Source organism: Eptesicus fuscus, chromosome 4, assembly GCF_027574615.1.
Source record: "Eptesicus fuscus isolate TK198812 chromosome 4, DD_ASM_mEF_20220401, whole genome shotgun sequence".
Classification (NCBI taxonomy): domain Eukaryota; kingdom Metazoa; phylum Chordata; class Mammalia; order Chiroptera; family Vespertilionidae; genus Eptesicus; species Eptesicus fuscus.
The window spans coordinates 23,222,718-23,250,701 of record NC_072476.1 but is presented as its reverse complement, the minus strand read 5'-3'; the positions used below and the strand labels follow the sequence as shown (position 1 = coordinate 23,250,701).

General features: G+C 51.7%; 1 protein-coding gene across 1 annotated transcript in view; it reads left to right on the top strand.

The window, feature by feature from the left end:
• Positions 1-1,960: 1,960 nt before the first annotated feature.
• ABCC6 (ATP binding cassette subfamily C member 6) overlaps positions 1,961-27,984 on the top strand; it is a 48,973-nt gene continuing 22,949 nt past the window's right edge. The window contains exons 1-13 of the mRNA XM_008141546.3: positions 1,961-1,996; positions 3,104-3,286; positions 4,938-5,063; positions 5,202-5,330; positions 6,732-6,857; positions 8,413-8,474; positions 11,472-11,603; positions 16,073-16,282; positions 16,900-17,077; positions 20,159-20,320; positions 23,240-23,332; positions 25,179-25,382; positions 27,275-27,421. Of these exons, the coding sequence (XP_008139768.2) occupies positions 1,961-1,996; positions 3,104-3,286; positions 4,938-5,063; positions 5,202-5,330; positions 6,732-6,857; positions 8,413-8,474; positions 11,472-11,603; positions 16,073-16,282; positions 16,900-17,077; positions 20,159-20,320; positions 23,240-23,332; positions 25,179-25,382; positions 27,275-27,421 (1,788 nt within the window). The remainder of the gene's footprint in view (positions 1,997-3,103; positions 3,287-4,937; positions 5,064-5,201; positions 5,331-6,731; positions 6,858-8,412; positions 8,475-11,471; positions 11,604-16,072; positions 16,283-16,899; positions 17,078-20,158; positions 20,321-23,239; positions 23,333-25,178; positions 25,383-27,274; positions 27,422-27,984) is intronic.

Genomic DNA, 27,984 nt, shown 5'->3' with positions numbered 1-27,984 from the left:
TTTGTTTCTAAATCATGAGGTAAAAGAAAATTTCCCACTGGAATTTGCCATTGTGGCTAAGACTTGGAGATTCATAAAAACTATAAATCACAATGATCTTGAACTACCCAAAGGTCAAAACCCTCAGACTGGCTACAATACATCCACTGGGGATCTCAATAATGAGAGCATCTGACTTCAGTTTCTCGGTCTGAATTCTCACTTGAAATACAGTGAGAATCTCAACTGTTTGGTTATAGAGAGAAAAGATTTAAATAATTGATTTATTGCTTGAGGTTTGTTATATATAACTACAATTGAAATATATGCCCTTTACCCTCCCTAACATGCATCCCTGGTCTGTCTTGGCAAATCACCAGGGGTTGAAAAACCACCAATTAGAAAATGCTGGCCTTTGGAACCTTCTCGTCTTACAGAATGAGAAACTGAGGCTCCGAGAGGGAAAGGGACTTGCCTAGGGCTCTCTGCAGGCAGCTATGTGATGTTCAGAGTGCTGGAAAGTGGGTTTGGAGGTGCCCAAGTTCTGTCCTTGGCTCATAGATTTCCTCTATGTTCATCCTGCCTTCCTGACCATTCCCCCTCGAATGTCCACCATTCCCCTCAAATTCATCTTCAACTACACACAGAAATAAAGGATTAGGACTGTGGCAATTAGAGAGGGGGTTGCAGGCAGAGGGAGCTCAAGCCTCCCCCAAATTTCCAACAGCCTCCACCAAAACCACCGCACATAAACAGACATAGTGTAAGTGTAAACAGCAGACCTGCCACACTTAGCTCCAAGACTGATCCTTGGGTTCTTTGTGTCCCTGCTCTCCCAGAAGACCCAGACAGGAGGATGGCTGAAGGGGAAGCAAAACAAGAAAGGGGGTGGGGGGGGAGAAGGCCAGGGGAACCCACGTGGTTGAGGTCCTGCAGGAAGCAGGAGAGAAGATGAGGTCGAGAGCCTGAGAAGTAACAAGGCAGCGTGGAGAGAGCAGAGGCTTTTCATCCTGCACCCAAACGGAGCATCTGAGCTTATCTGTCTGAAAAAGCTGGGTCTTTCTGTCCTCTCCTGAAAGGCATGCATGCTCATTGCAGAAAGAAAGGAAATTGTAAAGGAAAGGAAAAAAAAGAAAATTTGGATTCCCATAATGCTGCTTTAGTGCACTTCCATCTCTTCATTTATGCATATAGGCCACATAGAACCATTTCCAAAAAGAACTCGTGGCTTTAAGACCCAGGAGAAGAAGGTAAATGACATGACTTTCCCACTTTCTCCAACTTAAGCATATACTTCTTCTTTTCATTATCATAGCCTATTTTATACTATGATCTCTTTTTCACTTAGCATTTTGAAACCATCTTTCCAAATTAATATATTTCTGCAATGGCTCTTTAAACCACTACTTCATAACCTATGAAGGAAATAATAATACTAATGCTAATAATAGCCAACTTGCTGAGCATTTATGCGTGCCTGGCACAGTGCTGCATTCTTTACTAGTAATCTTCTTAAAATCTCCCCTGGAAGCAGACAATGTCCATCCCCACGGATGAGAAGACGGCAGCTTAATCAGACGGTTCCCCACACACCCCAGTTGTTGGACTCTTAGCCTGTGCACACCTGTTAGGTGCTTTCATCGGGATAAATTCCTGGAATGGCAGTTCCACAGTATTCAGGAAGTTTGGGGTGACACTTTTTGCGGGGACCTGGCGGGTTATCTGGAGGTGCCACTGCACTTTCTGGAGCTGGGGGATCCCCTCCCCAGGAGCCCGTTGGGGCCTCTCTGAGCCTCGGTTCATCCCTTCTTGCTCCACCCCCGCCATGAGGCTGGACCTTGCCCGGTGCTTCGCAATCCGGGGCTGGAATCCAGGCCTGGCCTGCCGGGCTCCGCCCCTTCCCGGTCTAGGAGCCCCGCCGAGGGGGCTGCCAGGGACTGACCGACAGACCCACGGACAGACAGACGAAGAGACTGTGCTGATGGCCGTGCAGGGAGAGCCCAGCGTGGGACCAGAAGTGAGTGTCCCCAGACCGCCCCACGCCCCTTTTCCCAGTTTGATAGACCTCTCAGGAGGTATAGTACTGGGGAGGGGAGATACCCCCAAATTACTAGGCAGGATGAACAGCAGGGGAGGGCGACCCCTTTAACCAAGCCCATGCCCAGAAGAGCCTAGCGCGGTTAAAGGGGCCTCCAGAACTACAGGAACTTTGACCCCTATTTGCATAAAGCTTCAGAACCCCTATCTCTCATGTAGGCTCTAAGCAGAGGACTCTAGGGAGTGGAGTTCATGGTATGGCAGTAAAGGTCACAAAATCTCACGATTTCAGGGGCCTGGTAGGTAAGGCAAAAATAATAGCTGATGTTTAAATGAGGGCTTACTTTGTGACCCACATCTTAGAGATTGATTTCTCTTATTATCCCCCCTTTGCAGGGAAGGAAACTGAGGCACAGGGAGGTTGCAGTTTACAGAGCTGGTGAGTGGTGAATCCAGGAGGAGTCAAGATTACCAGAAGGGAGGGGGTTGGGGGGACCGTTAATACAGTAGAGAGAAAACTGAAGAGGCCATGTTCTCTAAACTTCATATTCAAACTTCTTCTAGCGTTAGAGAAGGCCAGGGGCCAGGATAAGAATCACAAACTGAGAGCAAAGTTTGGGGTCAATGGCATCAGCTCTGTCGCTCCTTGTTTGTGTGAGTCCAAAGAAGCCTGTTCCCCTCTCAGTGCCTCAGTTTCCAGGTCTGTGAAATGGGGGCAGTAACACCTACATCCTAGAGTTGTTATAAGGATAAAGTGATAGTCTGTGCCCAGGACTTATCAGGTCTCCTAGACTCCCGGACCCAACCACCTGGGTTCAAATCCTAGCACCACCACTTTCTAGCTCGGTGACATCAACCAAGTTACTCAACCTCTCTGGGCCTCAGCTTCCTCATGTGCAAAATCAGTGTGATCATTGCATCTCCCTGATAGGGTTGATGCTTGGCTTAAAGGAGTTGAGGATTATAAGGTATTCCAAAGAGTGTTTTCGTATAAATGTTAGGGGTCCAAAAGTTGCCTGGCCCCTCAGCAGGTGAATTTAGGACCCCTGTGTTGTACCATCATAAATTCGCCCTGGTGTTCCCTCAGGTCTGGAACCAGACGGAGCCTGAGCCCCCTGCTGACAGCCTACTGAGCCTTTGCTTCCTGAAAACGGCAGGGGTCTGGGTGCCCCCCATGTACCTCTGGGCCCTTGGCCCCATCTACCTCCTCTATATCCACCGCCATGGCAAGGGCTACCTCCGCATGTCCTCCCTGTTCAAGACCAAAATGGTAGCTACTGCCTCTGGGAGCCTGGAACCAGACCATGGTTGGGGGTGGGGGAGGAGCGGGCTGGAACCTGGCAGAGACCCCAAAGCGGACACTCCTCCCATCAAGAAGCACATGGGGTAGGGACAAGAAGGGAACTTAACCAAACAGAGCAACACTCCACAGGATACAGAGGTAAACTCAGTGGAACAAGGTTCACTCAAACAGATTGGTAATAATGAAAACACACACACACACACACACACACACACACACACACACACACACACACTCATTCATTCTGAACAGTTAGTTTCTGGCCACCATAACCTGGCATTCTGCAAAGCACAGCATACACAAGGTAATTTTAGGATCACGCTAGGATAAACTTTTTATGTTAAACAGTTATGCATTGATTTTTATGTTTCCCATATCTCAGTACTAAAGAACAGTTCTTAAAATTGTTAGGTATCGCCCCGGCCAGTGTGGCTCAGTTGGTTGGGCGTTGTCCCGTGCACCAAAAGGTTGTAGGTTTGAGCCCAGGTAGGGTGGCATGCAAGATGTTTTGCTCTCATCTCTCTCTCTCTCTCTCTCTTCCTCCCCCTCTCTCTCTGAAAATCAATATAAAACATTGTTAGGTATCTATTTTAGTGAGTTGCAAAAACACTGGCATTGTAAGGGTGAGCCTTTCTGCTCAACTGTCTATCCCATTCTCCTCCAGACTTCTACAGGAATGCCCTCCAACGTTCATTCATTCCCTCATACCACCTCGTTAATTTTTGTCCTATTGCCAACCGTCTCTCTACTGTAGACGCACTCTCCCTTAAAGGACCAGGGAGTACATATTGGAGGCTTTGAGGGTCACGTGGTCTCTGTCCTAACTACTGAGTGCTGCCGTGGCAGCAAGAAAGCAGCCACAGACCACAGTAAACACATAGGCACGACTGCGTTTCAATAAATATTGATAGTCGCTGACATTTGAATTTCACGCAACTTTCACGCAGCGTGGCATGTTTACTCTTTTTACTTTCGTTCAACGATTGGAAAATGTCGAAAGCCATTCTCAGCTCACAGGCAATACAAAACCAGGCAGTGTGCCGAACCCTGCCTGCGGGTGGTGGCGTGACCCCTGCGTGGACTGACTGAGGCACTCCCAAGAGTTGTCCTGGTGTGCCTAGGTCTGGCCTTCTCTCCCCACGTAGGCACTCCCACTTTCTTGCTTCCTCTTAGTCAAGAGAGATGGAAGCCTTCAAGAGAGGGCCTGGAGACATACAGGTCCCAACGGAGAGTTTCCCCTGGGCTTCACAGTGGGGGTTGGCAGAGACTTGAAGGAAGTGTAACTTTTTCACTGGTGAGTCTGTTTCCTTCCACTCTGTGCCTTTGTGCCTCAGCTCTCTCCTGTGCCCGAATGGAGCACCGCCAGCGTTTTGGGAAACACGGGGCTGGCTCCAACCCTGGTGTTTCATTATTATATGTCAGTTACCGGTCAAGATCGATTTGCAACACCCCTCACTGCTTTTTCTTACGCAAATTTCCCATCCATCGGGCACTGCTAAAAAATGATGACATTGGTGCGTGCAGTGCCCCATCCAGAGCCACCGTGACGTGGGGTCGCCGTGCAGTGTGCCACCCCTTTCTTTTCACCCACGAGCCTTATCTAAGCCTGTCTCCCCAGGTGCTTGGGTTCACCCTCATACTCTTGTACACCTCCAGCGTGTCTGTCACTCTTTGGAGAATCCAGCAGGGGATGCCCCAGGCCCCCGAATTCCTCATTCACCCCACCGTTTGGCTCACCACCATGGTAAGGACATCCCAGGCTTGCTGGCTTGCTCCTGGCGTACTGCCCTTCCTGCCTCAGTGAAGGGTGGGGGGCAGAGTGGGGCTCCCCCTTGTCCTCCCCCCCACCACCTTAAGAGGCGTGTGCTGACTCTCTGTGCAGACCTTGGCAGTGTTCCTGATCCACATGGAGAGGAAGAAGGGGGTCCAGGCATCCGGGGTGCTGTTTGGGTACTGGCTGCTCTGCTGTCTCTTGCCAGCTATCAGCACCGCCCAGCAGGCCTCACAAGGGGTAAGTGGGGGCCCGGGCCACCTGGGGAAACCAAAGTGACAGCTTCAGGCCTCGGGTCCCATCCCTCCTCCTCCCCTTTCCACACACAACCTGTTCTCTACATAGACACAAACACCACCGTTGCTTAAACTCTAGCGACTCACAAACCCACTCCCTCCCATAGAAGCACCCATCATCCCAATGTCTTTGTCGACACAAATTCTCATTGTCTTACACACTCACAGCACACACTTCACTTGCACAGCAGACACACTGGGTCACACAACCACCGACGCTGAAACACCTCACACACACCTGCATATGTGCAGTCACACTTGCTTGCCCCCCAGTTGTGGCTGTGCCTTCAAGTTCCCACACTACACACACATTCACACAGCCCTCCCACAGGGCCCGGGCACAGACACACTGTGGGTTGGCAAGCTCGGAGTTCCCACGTGAAATTCCACACTGGTCCTATACACAGAGGGCAAAAGACGGGCCACTTTAGACTGGAACGTGGTGGTTTAACAAGCAAGGGAGCGTACCCACAAAGCTTGTCTTGGTCACCACAAGACAAGGAGATCTCCACACCCACCCGCCAGAATCTTAAAGTTTATACAGCAGCCTTAACGGGGTTCAGTCACATGAACCATCCAGACCCCTTGCTCTCTCAAAGCTGCCTCATTGGAACAGGGGAGGGTGCGGAGCGTCTGATGGCCCAGGTCCAGCTTGTAGGTCATCCAGCAGTCACGTCCTCTCCATGACCTCCCCCGACACACACCTGCACACACTCTTCCTCATGCAGGCAGGTTTCCCCTCATGCTCACCTACTCCCACCCTCACCCATGCTCTCATGCATCCGTATTTCCATGCTCATTTTGTACACCCACTCATATTTCTGTTTCCCAAACTGGACAGCGGCATTTCCATGTTAGGGGGCATGATGGACCATTTTATCTGCAGAGAAAAATACATAGCCTAGACAGGGTTGCTCAACCTCAGCACGCGTGGCATAATTCTCTTTTGGGTGGGGAAGCTGTCCTGTGCATTGTAGGGTGTTGAGTAGCATCCCTGGTCTCCACCCACTAGATACCCGTAGCACTAACCCTCATCTTGGTAACCCCAAATGTCTGTCAACATTGTCAAATGTCCCGTGGGGGCAAAATCACCCCCAGTGGACAACCACTTGCACAGGTGGCACCCACCTAAGACCTGTTGAGCCAAATGGTTAAAAGGAGAGGACAGAGAACCACCCTTCGTCTTTAAGGACAGATTTTTGCAAAGTAACCTTTGTAACTAAAGGGAAAATTCCACAGGCCACTCATGAATGTATCAAACCGGGGCGGGGGGGTGGGGTCCCCACAGTTAACTTACCAACCTGCCTGCCTAGACTCAGTGGGACTTCTGCCTTCTCTCCCGCAGGGCTTCCAGAGTGACCCCTTCCGCCACCTGTCCACCTACCTGTGCTTGGCTCTGATGGTGGCGCAGTTTCTGCTGTCCTGCCTGGCCGACCAACCCCCCTTGTTCCCTAAAGACCCCCAGCCGTCTGTAAGTTGCCAATCCAGTGCCTCCCTTGTCCCTGTTCTACTTCTGGTCTCAGTCTCCCCATGTAACCGGAGGGGGGTGAACTAGAGCACAGGCCTTCTATTTTTTTATTCATTCCATCATTCAGCAAAATGTGTATGGCACATCTACTCTCTGCCATGGGTTGGCCAACTTTTTCTGTCCAGAGCAAGATAGAAACTATTTTAGGCTTTGTGGGCCATATGGTCTCTGTGGCAACTACTCAACTCTGCTGCTATAGCACAGACAATACGTCGACAAAGGGAATGTGTTCCAATAAAACTTTATTTGCAGAGACAAGCAGTGGGCCGGATTTGGCCCCCAGGGCTGCAGTTTGCCCGCCTTTGCTCTGTGCCCCAGCTAGGTACTGAGGATTATACTGAACAAGCAGATGTGCCTACCTTCATGCAGCTAACAGCCAAGTAAGAGAACCAAACATTAGCCACATCATTACACAAATGTGTGGAAAATTACAACTGGGGGAAATGCTCTGCAGGAGAACCTCGTGGTCCCTGAGAGCTTACAACAGGTAACGTGAACTCAGGAAAGAATTCGCTGAGGAAGAGACAGTTGATCTGAGGTCATCTAAAAAGAAGCTCAACTGCTTAAATAATCAAGTTAAACTATAATCTGGCTTTTTGCCACGATAATGGCAGAAAAATTTAAAAACTGACAACAAGTTGTGATGGCAAAGATGTGATGAGATGGGCGCTCTCATGCCCTGTTGGCGAAGAACATAGGTGTGTGCAATTTTCCTGGAGCTGCTGGCAAAATCTCAGGGCAGAGCCCTGTCTACTTCTTCACCAGTCACTGAGGGATGTGGCTCAGAATGTTGTCTATGTTGTGCATGGTCCTTGCTTGGAGAGCTGCCTGGTCTCAGTGTCCTATATAATAAAAGCTTAATATGCTAAGTGTCTGGTCATCCAGTCTCCATTCAACCAATCAATAGCATAGTAATATGCTAATGATATGCTAAGGCCGCTCAACCACTTGCTATGACGTGCACTGACCACCAGGGAGCAGACACTCCAACCGGTAGGTTAGCTTGCTGCTGGGGTCCAGCCGGTCGGGACTGAGCAAGATGGGCCAGACACGCCCTGGAGCCCTCCTGCAGTCCTCCCTGGCTGGCCAACCTCCCGCGTCCCTCCCTGGCCTTGATCCTGCACAGGTGGGGTCCCTTGGCCTGGCCTGCACCCTCTTGCAATCCAGGCCGTGGGACCCCTGATCCCCAAGTGCATGAATTTTGTGCACTGGGCCTCTAGTTAATAATAGTTGTTCTTCTGGGAAACTGTTAGTTCTTCCCTTTGGATGCTGTCAGTCCTGTGGCCCAGTCCCTTTTTGCCTTGCCTGCTAGGTGTCTACCTCCAACATTGGTACCAACATTGGTACGTGTGCTCAAGGCAGGGCACACCACTATGCACTTGGGGACTAAGCTGATGGTCATTTCAGTCTGTCTTCCTGCCCTTGGCTCCCCTGGCCACAAAGTGGCCTTGGAATGGGAGACTGAGTTCTCCTTTTGCCCCATCTTTTGTCTTTGCAGAATCCATGTCCAGAGGCTGGGGCCTCCTTCCCCTCCAAGGCCATGTTCTGGTGGGTTTCTGGGTAAGTAAAGTAGCTGGGAAGGGGCTGAGGTGGTGCCTCCCCCACCTCCATTTGCTGCCCTGATTTGTTACCACCGTTCGTCCCCATGAGGTTCCAAGGTCAGCTGGCTTTCTCTGCTCCAGCCTCAGTGCGTCCCTCTCAAAGTGCCCATCAGCCACATCCCACTCCTACTCACTCATTGGAGTGAGATTTGGGTTTGAACCCTGGATCTCTCTCTTAGCCAGCCATATCACAAATATTCAGAGTCTTAGTTTTCCCCTCTTTAAAATGGGAACAACTCTACCTTCATTGAATGTGAAGTGGTTAGTGCTTAACATAGCAGTTGCTCGATAAAATAGTCTTTTTTAAAAAAAATGTATTTTATTGATTTTTTACAGAGAGGAAGGGAGAAGGATAGAGAGTTAGAAACATCAATCAGCTGCCTCCTGCACACCCTCTACAGGGGATGTGCCTGCAACCTAGGTACATGCCCCTGACCAGAATCGAACCTGGGACCCTTCAGTCTACAGGCCAACGCTCTATCCACTGAGCCAAACCAGTCAGGGCTAAAATAGTCTCTTATTCAGCTTTAGTCATTCCATTAACACTTAATAAGCACTTACTATATGCTAAGCACCAGGGGTGAGGAGGTAAAGACCAAATCTTTACCCCCTGGAGGCTCCCAGGCTGGTAGAGAAGACAGATGTTTCTCCAGGGTCAGTACATTGGGCACTGAGGGTGGCCCCACCCACCAGGTCCCCTCCAGACCATACTGTGGTCAGACTTAATAGTACCTAAATTTGAATCCTAGCTCCACCACTTCCTGGCTGTGTGACCTTGGGCAAGCTACTTAACCTCTCTGTGCCTCAGTCTCTGCACCTATAAAATGAAGATAATAGCATCTACCTTACAGGGTTGTGAGGATTAAATGAGATAAGGTTTATGAAGAACTTAGAACAGGGTCTGGCCTATAATGAGTATTATATAAAGCAGCTGCTAAATACATGCAGAATGGGATGCTGTAGGGGTGTAGAGTTGGTGGAAAGAACATAGAAGTGCTAGAAGAAAACAGACCTACCCCTGTGTTTCCCAAACGTAGATATTTATGGACCATTCTTCAAGCTTTTTGCCTTATTAGAGTATTATTTATACATTATTTACTTAATGTTTTTTTCTTTAAATTAACTCACTTTTCTACTTTAACAGCCTTGTTAAAAAAGGAAACTTTCTCTCACTGCCAAATTGGAAAAATCTATGGAATCACTTGCCATGTAGAACTCCAAACATAATTTCAGTGAAAAGTAAGCAATGTTAATAATTTCTAGGTCAGGATCTAACTGGTTTGGCTCAGTGGATAGAGCGTCGGCCTGTGGACTGAAGGGTCCCAGGTTTGATTCCAGTCAAGGGCATATACCTTGGTTGCGGGCACATCCCCAGTAGGGGGTGTGCAAGAGGCAGCTGATCGATGTTTCCCTCTCATCGATGTTTCTAGCTCTCTATCCCTCTCTCTTCCTCTCTGTAAAAAAATCAATAAAATATATATTTTTAAAAATAATAATAATTTCTAGGTCAGAACTGTTGCTCGCCTGAGTTTGCTCTGAGTTAGGGCAGGGAACTTGCAAAGTCTCAGAGAGGAGCACAAGCCCAGCACCGAATAAGAGCTTCTCCTTGGCATCATTGGAAAGATTGGAGAGACCTGGAAAAAAAAATAATGCTTCATTTCTGTGCGTGCGTGCTGGTTTGCAAATTAGCCCTGTACCCAGAAGGCAAAGAGAGATGGAAGAGACAGGCTCCAGAATAGTAGGTGGCGGTTTTCACAAGCAAGGGAACTTACCTACAAGCCTCATCTTGGGCTGCAAGACAAGATCTCCACTCTCACTGGTCAGAATCTTCACAGTTTATACAGAGGCCTTAATGGGGTTCAGTCACGTGGACCCTCCAGATGGTCTCAACAGCATCGTCCTCTCTCAAGGCTACCTCCTTGGAATGGCTCCTAGTGCAGGAAGAGTGGGCAGCGTGCACATTGCCAGGACAGGGAAGGGTGAGGGGCCTCCGATTGCCCAGGTCCAGCTCTGGGGTCCAGCTCTGGGGTCAACCAGGGGCCCCCTCCTCTCCATGACCTCTTCCAGCAATGTGCCACCGAACAGTCATCTCACATACCAGCCCGAACTGTGGGGAAACACTGTCATTTTAAGGCAAAAACATTGAGGTCCATTGATGAGAAGTGACATGACCACGTCACAGAGTTGATCAGTGGCCGCATGTGACAAATCTTGGGCCAGGGGATGAGGATAAAGGCAAGTGCTGTCATTGTCCCTATGGAGGAGAAAGACACTAAATAAATGATCAGACTGAAAAAGTAAATAATCATAACTGCAACAGCATCATAAATAAAAAAGCTCTAGAAACCATAGGATCTTATAATGGGGGGATCTGGACAGCGGAGGTCATCAGATGGGCTTCTAAGGAAATCCTATCTAAGCTGCGGTGAAGGACAAGTCACAAGTGACCAGGTGAGGAATGCAAGAAAGTTGTTTTGAGCGGAGCAACAGGCATGTGCAAAGGTCCTGAGGCCAGATGGCCGGAGGGTGAATGAGGAGGAGAGGGGGGACATTGAACACCGAAGGAAGAGTTCATGTTTGCTCCACAGTGATAGTTTTCAATTCCGGATTTCTGACTCCTAGGGAGGTTTATTTCTCCCCTGCCGCACAGGCCGTCTCTTGGTTAAATCTCTCTGAGCCTCTGTTTGCTTCCTCCTCTGTAAAATGGGTCGATAATAACCTCTCAGATGGGCTCGTGTGAGAATTAAATGACATGATCGTTATAAACTGGAAAGTGCCAGCAAATATTAAGTGCAGTTAAGTCCATTGCTTTCACTTTACCGAGGGGCCAGCAGAGGTGCAGAGAGGTAAAGGGACTTACCCAGGGTCACACAGCTACCAGGCCAGGACTTCGATGGGGCAGAAGACACGAGGAGCCTGCCTCGGTGATCCTCTTTTTTTTTTTTTTTTTTAACAGGCTGGTCTGGAGGGGCTACAGGAGGCCACTGGGACCCAAAGACCTCTGGTCGGTTGGGAGAGAGAACTCCTCAGAAGAACTGGTTTCCCAGCTGGAAAGGGAATTGTCAAGGAGCCGCAGTGCAGCCCCGCGGTGAGTGTGTGGAAGCCGAGAGAGCTCAGCTGCACGGTTGGTTTGCAAAGCTCCTCATTTGGCCCCAAATACAACCGCCCACCCTCCTCTGGCTCCACCTCCACAGTCCCCTTCCTGCGGGCGGATGTCACTAAGCATCAACGGGTCAGGAGAAAGGGACCTTTCCTCCCCGAGTGCTTGGCAGGTTCCCAAAGGAGAGGGACAAAGTGGGAGCCCCACAAGGGCCCCAGAAGGAAGCTCGGATGCTGGGATGGCCGGCAGGAAACGGGGGCGTCTTTGAAGATGGGGTGGAGAGTTGGGTGGTGGATCAGAAATGCAGGCAACTCTTCACTTAAGTCACCTGAGTGATTCGTTCCCTGGGCCTCGGCTTTCTTATCTGTTCAATGGGGAGGCCATCCCCTAACTCATAACTTGTGGGAGACGAAAAGGAAATGATTTTAGGAAAGAACTGAGCGAATTCTTCGAAAATGGTAAAAGCACAAGCAATTCCAGTTCCCCAGACCAGTGGTCGGCAAACCACGGCTCGCGAGCCGCATGCGGCTCTTTGGCCCCCTGAGTGTGGCTCTTCCACAAAATACCACGTGCGGGCGCGCACGTACAGTGCGATTGAAACCTCGTGGCCCTTGCGCAGAAGTCGGTTTTCGGCTCTCAAAAGAAATTTCAATCGTTGTACTGTTGATATTTGGCTCTGTTGACTAATGAGTTTGCCGACCACTGGCCCAGAGGATTTCAAGCTCTCTCTAGCCCTGTCCTCTGCCTCACTCTTGCCCTCCGTGGCATCTCTGGAAACTTCGGTGGGGCCCTTGGAGTCTGAAGACAACCAGTTTGGGAACCATTGTTCTAGAGAAATGAGCTGACAACATTAATGAAACCTGAGGTTTGGACAAGTCACCTGACCTTCCCGGATCTTGGTGTTTCGGGGGACAGACGGAAGTAACTTAGTTCTGTGAGGAAAGTTACATTTCTCTCATGTACTCCAGGATTTTGTGGTGGTGGCTGTAGATGCTAAGGCCCACAAACTAGCAGGAGAGAGAGAGAGAGAGAGAGAGAGAGAGAGAGAGAGAGAGGAACTGTTGGCTCACATGGCTGAGAAGGCGGGTCTAGCTTCAGGTCTGGCTGAATCCAGGGGCTCACATGTAGTCCAAATTCTTTCCCTCCATCTCTCATCACAGCCGTTTCTGTGTATTGGGCTCTTCATAATGCCATCTCTCCTCGCTTTCATGTAGGAAATCCCAAGGAAATTGGGATTGGCTGGCTCATGTGGGGCCGCTCCCATGGCTAGGGGGTGGGCCCTATTATTAGTGGTTCTTTGAGAGTCACACAAAGAGGGGAAGGGAGAGGAGAACTGCTCCCCAAAGGAAGGGGGTGGGTTGCTCAAAAAGGGGTGAGTATATGAGCAAATCGAAGCAGCAGTTCTCTCACACACCAGGCGTATTTGCTGAACTCCCCCCCCCCCCCCCCCCCCCCACACACACACAATCTTAAATTACCTTTGAGGGGCAGAATTCATTCAAAAAAGCCCTGGTGTCTCACCCGCTCTCTCCCTGCTCTGGCTTCCCTCGCCAGCATGAGAACATGAGAACATGAGCTGGTGGATGGAAACATTCCCCAGGGCAGGCGGAGGACCCACAAACAGTGGACAGGAAGAAAGGAGGAAGGCATGGTTATACAGGGACCCAGCTCGGGCATGTTCCGAGCTGACTGATGACACCCAGAGGGGACTGTGGTTTTATGCCTGAAATATTTTGCACCTTTTGGAGGAAGAGGATGTCATCCTGAGAGGTCAGCAGGTGGTACCTGCCGGCCAAGTCAGGTTCCCAAGGCGTACTTGGCCCACGTGGTGGAATGTTGTTCTTGTTCTTTGGGGTTTGGTTTTGTTTTTCAATAAGTTGCCAACATTTAAAACAGGAGCGACGTCGCCCAGGAATCTGGAATTCTGGTCTCTCTTAAAGCAGACTGGCGGTGCTGGGTCACCGCCCCGCATGGCAACAGGAGAGTGGGTCTGGGTGGTGGCTGCCCCACTAGACAGGGCAGATGCTCTTCAGCTTGCCACAGTCTCCACCACTCCCTCTTGTCTCCCCCAACTTACACCTGGCCACTCACTCACACCCTTGCCTCACCTTGTGGCCGTCTGCAAGTCCTGCGCAAATAGACCTTTGGTCCAGAGACCAAAGGCTACACCCCAGTCTGGAGGCTTTCCTGGAAGAGAAGTGAAGCCCCCTGGAGCGGAGGAAGTTCGCTACAGCCTCAGGTTGACCACAATGACTCGGAGCTCTGGGGCAAGCAGCTACAACAGGACGAGCAATACACCCAGCTGGAGGAGGCCTTCACAGCCATCCCTTCGCCCACCCTTTTTTACCAATGGAAACACTGAGGCGCAGAGGGCAGGGGACAGAGCTAGCATCTGAACCTCCGTCTCCTGCCTCCAAGGCCAAGTTCAGTCCACCAAACCAAGTTGCCTGCCTCCTTCCTTCTTTCCTTCCACAAATCTTTATAACCTTATGCACCAGGCACTCCTGTTAGGCCCTTTGCACACATCACACCTCATCTATTTTCCCCCATCCATTGGGCAAGCATTAACGGAGTGCCTACTACATTCTGAAGCTGAACTAGGTGCTGGGGAAAAAGCAAAAAGTCTCCCCATCTTGAGGTCTAACAAGACCACTAAGTAAAGGAGAGAGCCTGGGAGAGTGGGCATGGCTGTGAAGGCCAATCATTAAAGGATGGAATCAGATGGGGAAGGGTGGTCTGGAAAGGCCTCCGAAAGGAGGCGACATCCTCTTGTCATTCGAGACCCAAATACCAAAATGCATGTGGCAGGTCATGCCCAGCTCAGTGACAAAGGCCAAGCCACAACCCTCGGAGATGCCAAACCAAACAACAAGCGAGGCCAGGGATGGGGGACAAGGCCTTGACCTTGTCAGCAAAAGTCTGGCAACCGACGCTCGCCAAGGTCGTCTTTTTTTTTTTTTTCTTTTTGGTGGGTGGTGAGGACCATAAAGAGGCGCTGTGTAAACCATGAATGGAGATCTGGGCTCAGATCCCTGCTCTGTCCTTGCTGTGTGAACTCAGGCAGCTGTCACCACCTCTCTGAGCCCCAGTCTTCTCTTAAGTGGGGAGCCTGTGATACCCGGCAGGCAGGGAGGTTGAGAGGAGCTGATGCAATCAGGTATGTACCGGACTGATCCCAGTGCCTGGTCCTGGGTTCAAGCTCTGTACGTGGGCATTGATATTAAAGATAACCCCATAGTTGGTCAGAATTGGAAGGTACGCAGAGAGAGAGACTAGCTCCATCACACACAGGACACGGAAGCACAGAGAGGGGAGCAGTCTGCCCAAAGTCACATAGCAACTGGGCTGTCAGCAGCTGCATCACCACCAACCAGCCTCTCCCCATGACGGAGGACTGCCTGCCTCAGGAGGGGTCCTCTGACTTCCCCTCCTCCCCCTCCACTACCCTAGCTCTCCCTGTGGCCCCTGGTTATGACCAAGGCCGGGCTCTTTCTGCTTCAGGCCTCCTGAGCTTCTGTATGTGGTGGCATACAGACAAGGAGTGCCAGGCCTATGGACATCAGCAGGATTCTAAACCAGTTCTAAACCGTTTCAAATCCACCTAAGGGCTGTGTGGGAGAAGGGAGAGCTGCACATTGGATCAAAAAGGGCCCGAAGGCAGAGTTGGGATCAAATCCCAGTTCTTTTACTTCTCAGCTATGTGCCCTCGGACAAGTTCACCCCCTGAGCCTTAGTTTCCTCATCTGTGAAATGGGATTAACACCTGACTTTCCAGGTTCTTAGGAGGACTAGGAAGTGCCTGGTGCATAGAGTAGGTGCTCAAAGCATGTGCAGTCCCATCACCATCCATGAGATCTTAGAGCTGCCTTCCTGCCCACCCCACCCCTACCTGCTTGTCTGTCTCATAAGTGGGTGATCTGGGGGATAAGGAAGTGCGTGATCTGGAGGATAGGGAGAACAGGGGAGGAGGGGAGGCTGGATCTGTGCTCACCCACCCCCTGGCTGAGAATGAATCCTGTAATGCTGGGTCCTGCTGCTGACAGCTCAGCTGCCACCCCTGAGAATATGGTAAAGGACTGTCTTCATCCGTTGGGGCCGCTAGCAAAGTGGCATAGACTGGGTGGCTTATAAACAACAAAGTTGTCTCTCACAGTTCTGGAGGCTGGGAGTCCAAGACCAAGGCACCAGCAAATTCGGTGTCTGGCAAGGGGCCCCTTCCTCGTTCAGAGACACCATCCCCTCTGTGTCCTCACAGGGCAGAAGGGGCAAGGCCGTTCTCTGGGATCTTTTATAAGGTCACTAATCCCATTCATGAAGGCTCCACCCTCAGGATCTAGCCACCTCCCAAGGGCCCATCCCCTAATACCATTGCATTGGGGGTTAGGATTTCAACATATGAACTCGAGGAAACACTCAGTCCACTCAAGGACCCAGCGCCATGTCTCTTCTCCCCTAAGGCACACCGCGGCAGCCGTGTTCAAAAGGAAAGGGAGCCTCCGCCGTGGTGGGGAGGCCGCAGAGGCCGAGGCCTTCCTGCAGCCAAAAGGGAGCGTGAGGGGCCCGCTGCTGAGGGCCATCTGGCAGGTCTTCCGCTCCACCTTCCTCCTGGGGACCCTCAGCCTTATCATCAGTGACATCTTCAGGTTCACTGTCCCCAAGCTCCTCAGGTGAGTTCAAGCCTTGGGTGCCTGGCTACGGTTGGTGGTCCTTGGGGCCAGGGGGCTTTAGCTCTCCTGCCTCTGCCTACACCTCTGCTCAGGGAAGTGGAGGGTGGGCGAAAGGACACTGAGAAGGACCAGAGCAAATGAGAAGGTGACTGACCCTGGGGAGAGACAATGAGTGACCGCTAACCTGACTGTATCAGTTAGCTTTTGCTGCGTAACAAAACACCCCAAAAGTGAAGGGCTTTAAACCACTTATTTACTTACGATAAAGTGCGTGAGCAATTCAGTTAGTGCACGTGCACCCCACATCTGTTCAAATTTCCTTTTACAAGGATACCAACCATATGGAATGAATGGCTCATCGGAGCAGACTCACTTTAACGTAGGCAGTTGCATTCTGAGGTGCTGGGGGTTCGGACTTCAACATGGGGTACGACTCAGCCCATCACAGGTCACTTTGAAAATGAGCGTAGAGAGTGGGGAACATAATCACAGTCGTTTCTGAAGATAAAATCTGCCACACCATCTGGTCCTCCAAGACCTGGCCAGGCTTGGGCAAAGGCAGCACCCGCCGGTGCCTTCTCTCACCAGCTCTGCCTCCTCCCTCCTTCTCCCACAAGCCTTTTCCTGGAGTTCATTGGCGATTCCGCAGCCCCGGCCTGGAAGGGCTATCTGATCGCGGTGCTGATGTTCCTGGCCGCCTGCCTGCAAACGCTGTTCGAGCAGCAGCACATGTACAGACTCAAGGTGCTGCAGATAAGGCTGCGAACAGCCCTCACTGGCCTGGTGTACAGAAAGGTGAGCCGTGGGGAGAGGTGCGGGGCTTTCCCTTCTCCTCATCCTGTCCTGACCTACGTGCAAATGCTCCAGCCAGGAACGCAGGCAGGGTCACGCCACTGAGCCGCTGATATCATCGGTGCCTGAAAACACCTTCATTCCTTCGTGAATAGTTGCTTACACTGCACTCTCACCTCCCTGAATATTTCTCTAAGGCCCTGCATGATCCGACCCGAGGACCTTAGTGACCTCATCACATCACATCATATGCCTCTTCGTCTCTTGCTCACCCGCTCCAGCCACAAACACAGCAAGCACCCTCCCACCTCAGGGCCTTTGCACTTGCTGTTACCACTGCCTGGGCAAACCTTTATGTCATCAACTCCCTCATGAGGAAAAAGGACTCACCTTGGGGCAGTGCAGAAACTAGATAATAGTGGACTGTCAGCTACGTTACCAGGCGGCACAGCTTATGGTAAAAATGAGCCCTGACCCACTGGCCAATTGCATCTGACCTGGAATTTCCGTCAGGGAACTATGAACACCTGGTGGGTAGCCACAGCCCTGGGCTTCTCTCTGTGCAGTGGCTCTTGTCCCTTTGGGGGACCCTGGAAAGAACCCCACAAGACTGATGCTGTAAGAGGCACTGGCCCCTGTGGGGTCTGGAGCGTCTGAGCCAGGGTGATGCTGTTCCGTGTGAGTCTCCTTCTCTCATCCCTGAGCTGCCGCCTGAGGAAGGAGGGCGGGTGAAGGGAACAGCTCCTCAGTGGCCACGAGGGTGGCTCTTGCTGCCGCCCTGCCTGCTGCGCTTCAGACCCATGTCCCCTGAGCACGCTGGAGCTACGCCCGTGTGGCCGGTCCGGTCCTGTGAGTCCACGTGTTGAGTGAGGTGGACTGGAAAACGACCAGGGCATTGCCCGTCCCGCTCCCCACCCCGAGGAAGGCCTTCTTCTTCTCATGTGAGGCCAGACCCCTCCCCGCCCCTCTGGGCTGCTCTAGGAACTGTGTCATCTTATTTTCCGCAGCCGGTGTTTGGTTTTGTCCTTTGTTTTGTGTTACTCCTCACCTGAGGACATTTTTCCCATTGATTTTTAGAGAGCGTGGAAGAGAGGGAGAAAGGAGAGAGAGCAAGAGAGAGAGAGAGAGAGAGAGAGAGAGAGAGAGAGAGAGAGAAACATAGATATGAGAGAGAGACATCAATTGGTTGCCTCCTGCACGCGCCCCAACCGGGATCAGGGATCGACCTGCAGTGGAACCCTTAGATGCAAGGCTGATGCTGTAACCACGCTCATACCTGCCAGAGCTACATCTAGTGTTTTGACATCTGGGGCTTTATTGATCCTGGAGGGACTGCCAATTCCTAGAGAAAGAAAATGACTCACCGGACAGCACACATTTAATATGCAAACCACTAACCCAGAGCCCATCCTCCAACCCCATGTACGGGGCTCTCACATTCTGGGACACTATCTCCACACACACCCCCTGCCCTAATCACTCCAGGGCCAGACAACTAGGCAGGGATCCCTCCTCCCCTCCCCCCCCCGCCCCCCCCAGAGCCCATTGGGATTGTTAAAGGAAGCCAGCCCTCAGCCTGCTTGCCCTGCCTGGCCTTCCTTCCTGTGAAAACCACAGTCCAGGCTCCTGCCCACAGTTCTGCCCGCCTCCCTCCACCCAACCTGGTGCTTCCCTGAGGGGCCCCTCCCAGTAAGGATTTAAAACACCTCTTCTCGGCACTCATCACTGCCGTTGAGGGAAGAGCTATGGAAGTCTTTACTAATCTTGTTCCCCAGCTCAAACGCCACTCCCAGGAGGGCCAGCCCCATCCCCTCTGTTGTCCACAGCTCTATTCTCAGTACTCAGCTCAGTGTGAGGCACAGCGTAGGTGCTCAACAAAGATTCAAAGATTTTTGGGAGAATTTCTACCCTCAGTCATTCCCAGTTTATTCTCTCCCCCACCCCCTCCCTTCTTTCCTCATACACTCAGCAGACAGAGGATTGCAAGTAACACTGAGCATTGAACAGGAAGGAAGGGGTCCGCTCTGGCCCCAGGGTTAGGGCCAATTTCCCGCTGCCGGAGAACCAGGTTGGTGTTTGAGCGGCGGTAAATGTCTGTGGGGGTCCATTTAACACCGTGTTGAGCCCGGGTCATACCTCACTCATCCTGGATTCAAATCCTAGCCGAGTCACTTACAAGCTCTCCGACTTTGGGCAAGTTGGCCGATTTCTCTGTGCCTCGGTTTCCCAGGCTGTAAAATGGGGTTAGTCATTCTGCCTTTCTTTGATTCTAGTCTCACTTTTTTTAAACACTTCTGAAATCAAGATGCCTCATGTCTTAATTTAATTGGCATTGGGTTTTTTGTTTGTTTGTTTGTTTTGCTCAATGATACACAAATAGAGAGGGTTTCATTCATGGCATTTTAAGCTGAGATACGGCCGTACCTGCCCCATGCAGTGGTGTGACGTGTTCATCACAGAAAATGATGACACTGTGTGTTGGACACAGTGCCTGCGACACGGTTAGCACTCAGCGAGTGGCCACCACTGCCGTCACACATCCAAGGTTTTCATGTATTTTGTGATGGACTATCAATGCTCCAATGCTTTATAGGGATTTCAGAGTATTTTCCTCTTTGTCATCTCCCTGGATTCCCACGAAGGCCCTAGGCCCGTGGTCGGCAAACTCACTAGTCAACAGAGCCAAATATCAACAGTACAACGATTGAAATTTCTTTTGAGAGCCACATTTTTTTAACTTAAACTTCTTCTAACGCCACTTCTTCAAAACAGACTGGCCCAGGCCGTGGTATTTTGTGGAAGAGCCACACTCAAGGGGCCAAAGGGCCGCATGTGGCTCGCGAGCCGCCGTTTGCCGACCACGGCCCTAGGAGCTTGGCTTAGGGGTTTTTTATTAGTTTCACGTTAGAGATGAGTGGACGGGGGCTCAGGTGCTGAAGAAATCTGCCTCAATCAGCCAGGGATCAGTCTTAGTCCCAGACCACCCCCGGCTCCCTGCACCTGGGGCCTCCCTGCCTCCCTCCACCCCCACCCCCATCGCCCGACTCCCTCAGGTTCAAGTCTCCTTCCGCCTGCCCTACCCAGGTCCTGGCTCTGTCCAGCGGCTCCAGAAAGACCAGCGCAGTTGGGGACGTGGTCAACCTGGTGTCTGTGGACGTGCAGCGGCTGATTGAGAGCGTCGTCTACGTCAATGGGCTGTGGCTGCCGCTCGTTTGGATCGTCGTCTGCTTCGTGTATCTCTGGCAGGTGTGCTGGGCAGAGGGCGCTGGGATCTGAGCTGAATCCTACCCCATCCCCCTCCTCTCCTCCTCCTCCTCCTCCTTCTCTTCCCCCCTTCCCTTACTCCTGTCTCCGTCGGCACACTGTGGGCTAAAATGAGCAAAGTCTTAGGCAAGGATGGCCTTTCCTTGACCTTGGGCAGGATGCTCATCCTCTCTGGGCCTCCGTTTCCTCATCTGTAAAATATTGATGATAATGACGACATTGACACCACTTGGGTATGCTATCGGGGTACCGGGGTACCGGGGTACCGAGGAGACAGATTAAGCCTGTTTGAAGTTATCAGTAACACTGGGGCACCAGCACCATCAGCAAAAAAGACAAAACATTTTAGGGGAAAGAATTTGCTACTAGTTTTCAAAAACCATAAAGTGACCAATGTGGCCAAAAACAAAATTTAATCAGTTTCTCTAACTTGCTTTCATCTAGTTTGTGGTATAGGGTTTTCTTCCTTCCTTCCTTCCTTCCTTCCTTCCTTCCTTCCTTCCTCACTCCTTCCTTCCTTCCTTCCTTCCTTCCTTCCTTCCTTCCTTCCTTCCTTCCTTCCTTCCCTCACTCCCTCTCCCTCCCCCCTTCTTCCTTCCTTCCTTCCTTCCTTCCTTCCTTCCTTCCTTCCTCCCTCCCTCCTTCCTTCCTTCTCTTCTTCCTTTCCTTCCTTCCTTCCTTCCCTCCCTCCCTCCCTCCCTCCTTCCTTCCTTCCTTCCTTCCTTCCTTCCTTCCTTCTTTCCTTCCTTCCTTCCTTCCTTTCTTTTTAAATTAAAATCACAGACCTTGGAGTGGGACTGCCTGGGTTCAAAGCCTGCTTTCACTACTTGCTAGTTATAAAACCTTGCACAAGGCACAGCCTGTCTGTGCCCCATTTCCTCGTCTGTAAGGTGAGAACCATAGTAAACAACGGTGCCCCTGCCCCTGATGTTGAGTCTGAGCTGAGCTGATACCTGTGCGCACTTAGACAGGGCCTGGCACACAGCTGCACTCTGTAGCCTTGGCTCCTGTTATTAATTATGCATGGAGGTGGGGGTGGGGCGGTGCATCTGAAGATCTTCCTCCAGCTCGGCTCCAGGTGCAAGGCTCACACTCTTTTCTGTAAAGCACCAAATCGTAACTATTTTAGACATTGGGTTCCATGTGGTCGCTCTCAAAACTATCCAACTCTGCCCTTCGAATGCCAAAGCGGCCACAGACAATACCGAGCAGGCAGACAAGGCGCAGCTCCAGTGGGACTGATTAGGAACACTGAAATTTGAATTTTGCATAATTTTCACATGTCCCTAAATATTCTTTTTCTTTTCATTTTTTCCAACCACTTAAAAAAATGTAAGAACCATTATATTTTTTTTGTACAGCTCACAGGCTATACGAAAGCAGGTGGAGGGCCCTGGACCATGTGCCATAGTTCACAGGACCCTGGGTGGGTGTACCAGTGGCATATTGGTTGTGAGTGAGTGTGGAATAGTCCCAAATGCCACCTACTGTGTGATATCATCATTACTGTTTCCACAGACCTGTAGGGCAGGGGCCAGAACCTTTCTGACTTGGTACCTGGTATTCCAGGGCCTAGCACACAGTAGGTCCTTAGCAAGTACACATAGGGCACTTCAAACAGTTCCTGATGTGCAGTACATAGATGTTAGCTGTTATGATAGGAATATGGGGAGGGGGAGGAGGACACAGGGAAATACAAGGCAATTAAGTAGGCCGACCCATGACCCAAGTAAACCTACAGACAACACACCCATCACTTCCTGGCCTACTCAGAGGATCACCCTGAGATCCTAGCTAAAGAGGGGTAGGCATTGGGGTTGCAATAGTTAGCATGTGTAGTATTTTTGCCAGTGGATGCCATTTTACCAGAGAGGGTTTGACCTTCTATCAACTTAGTATTTTCCCAACTCTGGCTCTGAAGGCTGGTATTTGCCTTCTGGCACTTGTCTATTTAGCCACTGGGTGGCACTATTGCTACATAAATGAAACAAACTGGCTTGTTTGGTCATCAGGGAAATTTCCAAAACTTTTTTTGGCTAATAGGAGAAACCAAGGCCCGCAGGCTGGAGAGAGGGTGAGGCTTGTCTAGAGAATGGGCCCAGATGACCTCAGAAGGAATCTCAAAAAAGTCACAGCCACTTACAAATCATTTCTTCTACCCCCACCTCCACATTTCCCACCCCCCTGTGGAGAAACCAGGGCTAATAGGGAACACAACTGTCCCAAAGTCACATGGCTGGGGGTGGGGCGGGGACTGCCAAACAAAACACAGGTGTCCAGTTAAATATACATTTTAGATACACTGAATAATTTCTTAGCTTAAGTATGTCCCAAATATGCCATGGGACCACCTTGTACTAAAAACGTATTCACTATTTATCTGAAATCCTAATTTAACTGGGCCGGTGTCCTCTATGTTTATTTGCTACATCCGGCAGCCCTTGCGAAACGAGGACTCGGGTGATAATGGATTGTGTGACTCGAGCACTTAGCTTGGGTGTGGGCACAGCTTCATTTCCATTTCACAGATGAGGAAGCTGCTTACCCTCTCAGGGAGGGTAAGTCTCTTGCCCGAGGCCACACTGGTGAGTGTCAGAGTCAGGATTCGAACCCAAATCCTGACCCCAGAGGTCGGACTTCACCATCCTGACAGGCACAGCCCCCGTTGTGTGCAGTACGTCTTTCCTGCCCCCTCATGTACAAGGCGTCTCCTTCCAGGTGTCTGTCCCATGATCCTGGTCTCCATGACCTGCTAGCTGCCCTCACCAGGCCCCCTGCCACTCCCCTGCCTTCAGAACCAAGTGTGAGCCTCCAGCCCCAGCCACTGGTGCTGACCGAGTCCCTCCAAGTCTACAGCTGGGCTCCTGCAGGCATCCCGTGACCTCCTCCCTCTGTCTCCAGCTTCTAGGGCCCTCTGCCCTCACCGCCATCACTGTCTTCCTGAGCCTCCTCCCTCTGAATTTCTTCATCACCAAGAAGAGGAACCACTATCAGGTTTGGTCATTGACAGGGACCCCAGGGGAAATGGGAGGAGGGCCTGCAGGGGAGTGGGGGCGGGGGTGCGGGCCTGGCGTTGCCGCCATGGCCTGAGCCTTCCAGTCACTAGGACCCGTGTCCCCACGGCCCCCATCTCGGTGGGTGGCAGCTCTGTCCCTCCAGCATCCAGGCCACAAAATAACTACGGGCTGGTGTGGACGCCTCTCTTTCACTCACATCCCAGGAGTCAGCTCGTTTGGTTGAAATTGCATCCTTGAAATTGCATCTAGAATGTTCCTCCTCCATACCCAGGCTCTCCAAATCCTGCTGTCTCTCACCTAGGTCACTGCAGGGACCCCCCTAGTAAAGTCCCCACTTCTGGCCTCACCCCCACCTAGGCCTCTTCACACACCAGCCAGGGGGTACCTCCCTCCCATTTCCCTCAGAGTCAAAGCCAAGACCCTGCCTGGCCCTCTGCCCCCTGGGACGTGGCCTCATCACCTCCTGCCCCTTGCTCACACCACGCCCCCCTCTGCCCTCCCTGGATCCTCAAACCTGCCCAGCTCCTGCCACAGGGCCTTTGTGCTGGCTGTGCCCTGTGCCTCAACACCCTCATCCCAGGGGTCAGGTCTCCCCTCTTACCTCCTGGTTTCAGCGCAGCACGCCCTCCCCTCCCCCTCCTGCAGCTCGGCTCCTTGGCCTGTGCTGTTTCATTCTACAGCGCTCATCACCTAACCCGCCATAGGACACACCTAGTTCTTCCATTTATTGTCTACCTGTTGTCCTAATGAAAGTTCCCCAGGAGTAGGGAGTGCTCATTGATGCAGTCTCAGCTTTTAGAATACTGCTTGTCATAGGTGTTCAATACAGTCTTGGAGCCCTAGCTGGTTTGGCTCAGTGTATAGAGCATCGGTCTGCGGACTGAAGGGTCCCAGGTTCGATTCCAGTCAAGGGCACATGCCAGGGGTTGTGGGCTCGATCCCCAGTAGGGGGTGTGTAGGAGGCAGCCAATCAATGATTCTCTCTCATCATTGATGTTTCTATCTCTCTGTCCCTCTCCCTTCCTCTCTGAAATCAATAAAAAGTATATTTTAAAAAATACATTCTTGGAAGCAAGGGAGGAAGGAGGGAGGGAGGAAGAAAGAAAGAGGAGGGAAGGAGGGAGAAAAGGAGAGAGGGAGGGATGGAGGGAAGAAGGGAGGAAGGAAGGAAGGAAGGAAGGAAGGAAGGAAGGAAGGAAGGAAGGAAGGAAGGGAGGGAGGGTGTGTGTGTGTCGGATGGATAGACTGTTTCTCCAGTCTTCTGTCTGGCCTCCTCTAAGACATTGTCCACACAGCTGCCCCTCTGACGATGCCCCTCAAAGGTGAAACCCAGTGGCCCCACCTCCTCTGCCTGACCTCCAAGTCCCAGCACGATCCAGGCCACCTCTCCTCCTTAGTCCCCCCACACACACACCCTCCTCGGACCACACTGGATGTCCTCCAAGTCATGCTGTCCCCGCCATCTTCCCCGGCCGCCCGCCCACCACAGCTCCTATGTCACCCCCACCTCCGGGAGCCTTCCTGATGGCACCAGGTCAGCCGGTTCAGGGCCCCCCCCCCCCTCGTTCCCAGCGCATCGGGGCCTCCTTGGTTATGGCGCAGCTTCCCCTGTGATGAAGGCAGAAGCAGGGGGCGAAGGGAGATGATAGGGTCCAGAGAGATGACGGGGCTTGGGCCAGGTCTGTGGGGACACAGATGCTGAGAGGCAGACAGCTTGGGGCCTGGTTTGAATCGGCAGGGTTTGCTGAAGGGTGGTGTGGCCGCCGGGATGGAGAACTCTAGACGTGTCCCTGTGCTCTCCCCTCTCCCCCCTCTGGTCCCAGGAAGAGCAAATGAGGCAGAAGGACTCCCGGGCACGGCTCACCAGCTGCATCCTCCGAAGCATGAGGGCGGTCAAGTGCCACGGCTGGGAGGGGGCCTTTCTGGAGAGAGTCCTGCGCATCCGGGGCCGGGAGCTGGGCGCCTTGAGGACCTCGGGGCTCCTCTTCTCGGTGTCTCTGGTGTCCTTCCAAGTGTCCACGTTTCTGGTGACGTCACCCTGGTCTCCCTGCAGAGTGTGGGCCGGGGGAGGGGGTGCTGGGGGAGGGAGAGGGGGTAGGTGGAGCCCCCGAATCCTGGAGCCTCTTTGCAGACCACCCTTCCTGGATCCTGCTCTCGCTCAGGGGTCCCTGCTTTCTGCTGGTTAGCCAGTCAGTCAGATCACTCCCCGACCTGTGTCTAGGGAGGCCTGCCGTTCTCCTGAAAGTTCGAGTCTTCTGAAACTGCCGCTTCTACTGCTGTGGGGAATTGGTGACAGGTGCAGGAAGCTGCAGAGATGGAACCCCAAGTTCACCCTGCCCCCCCCCACACACACACACCCCGGGCATAGTGCCTGTCCTGTCTTTTTCAGTTGATTTCACTAATTCCAGCCAGATTGGTCAAACCGCGGCTCGCGAGCCACATGCGGCTCTTTGGCCCCTTGAGTGTGGCTCTTCCACAAAATACCACGTGCGGGCGCACACGTACAGTGCGATTGAAACTTCGTGGCCCATGCGCAGAAGTCGGTTTTCGGCCTGGGCGAGTCTATTTTGAAGAAGTGGCGTTAGAACACTATAGGGGCCAAAGAGCCGCATGTGGCTCGCGAGCCGCGGTTTGCCGACCACTGTTCTAAAGCTTGGCTCTGGCTGCAGTCATGCCGTTGCAGTCAAACCCACAATGACTCACTGCTGTGTCCAGAATAAAATTCAAACCATAAAACATGCAAGGCTGGTGACAAGTGGGCCTTCACCACTGTTTCCAGAAGGATCTAGAATCCCAGGGGCCATTTGCCAGGACACCAGATGTCATCAACACAATCAACACTCAGAACTGCAAGTGCCATCACTTAGAACCATGAGGGCTCCCCAAAAAGGATCACTGAGTCACCATCACAACAAGTGACCGTCAAAGTGATCAGCACTGACTAAGCATCACACAGAGTGACCATCACACCAAGTGACTTCTAGAGCCAACGCATCACCAGCATCTAGAACTGAACCATCACACCAAGTGGCATCTAGAGCCAACGCATCACCAGCATCTAGAACTGAACCATCACACCAAGTGGCATCTAGAGCCAACGCATCACCAGCATCTAGAACTGAACCATCACACCAAGTGACTTCTAGAGCCAACGCATCACCAGCATCTAGAACTGAACCATCACACCAAGTGACTTCTAGAGCCAACGCATCACCAGCATCTAGAACTGAACCATCACACCAAGTGACTTCTAGAGCCAACGCATCACCAGCATCTAGAACTGAACCATCACACCAAGTGACTTCTAGAGCCAACGCATCACCAGCATCTAGAACTGAACCATCACACCAAGTGACTTCTAGAGCCATAAATGCCACCGATACCTAGAGCCCTCAAGTGCTGCCGATGCTTGCTACTTCCACAGATATCTTCCCAGGGTTTCTCGGAGCACAAGTCCCACCCACATCTGGAACCACAAACTTCTACACGATGGGGACTGGTGGTATCCCCCAATGCCTGGAATCCAGAGTTTCTTTTTTTTTTTTTTTTTATTTTTTAAATATATTTTAATTTTTTACAGAGAGGAAGAGAGAGGGATAGAGAGCCAGAAACATTGAGAGAGAAACATTCAGCTGCCTCTTGCACACCCCCTACTGGGGATGTTCTGCAACCAAGGTACATGCCCAGATTGAACCTGGGACCCTTGAGTCCGCAGGCCGGCGCTCCATCCACTGAGCCAAACCAGCCAGAGTTTCTGATACCTAACAATGGGGCCGTGTACGCACTCCCTTCACCAGTAGCAGAGTTTGAGGGGAGAGCTGGGTTTAGGGGCCATACGGACCCCTGGAGAGGCCAGAGTGGCTTAGGTGTCCCTGGCCGCACTCATGGAAGCTCACGCCACCCCCTGTGTCTCACCCAGGTGGCACTGGTTGTGTTTACTGTCCATACTCTGGTGACCGAGGAGAATGCCATGGACGCCGAGAAAGCCTTCGTGACCCTCACGGTGCTCAACATCCTCAACAAGGCCCAGGCTTTCCTGCCCTTTTCCATCCACTCCGTTGTCCAGGTGAGGCAGGGGGAGCGAGGCGGCTTGGAGGAGTCTTGCAGGGGTGCGCCCGCCATTCATGGAGGAGGAGGAGGCGGAGGAAAGGGAGTGAGAAAGGGGATGAATCAGAGCAGCAAACGGGGAGGGAAGGGACAGAGGCTACCGCAGAAGGTGTCAGCAACCATCCTCAAAATACACAGCCTCACAATCCAGCAATTTCAAATGCATGGATTCATGTCGGTTCCCTTCTACACAAAGCAATTTTATCTTATTTCTCTTCTTTACGGACTCTACTCATGTTGTGCCTCCTTGGGGGTGATGAAAATGAGACAGCAGTTGCCTGGCTGAGCCATCTCTCTTTATTTGTTGTTGTTGTTTTGTTGTTGTTGTTATTATTATTATTATTATTATTATTATTTTAATCCTCACCTGAGGATATTTTTCCATTGATTTATTTTTTTAGAGAGAGTGGAAGAGAGAGGGAAAAGACAGAGAGAAATATTGATGTGAGAGAAACACATTGATTGGTTGTCTCCTGCACAAGCACCGACCAGGACCTGGGCTGGGGAGGAGCCTACAACCGA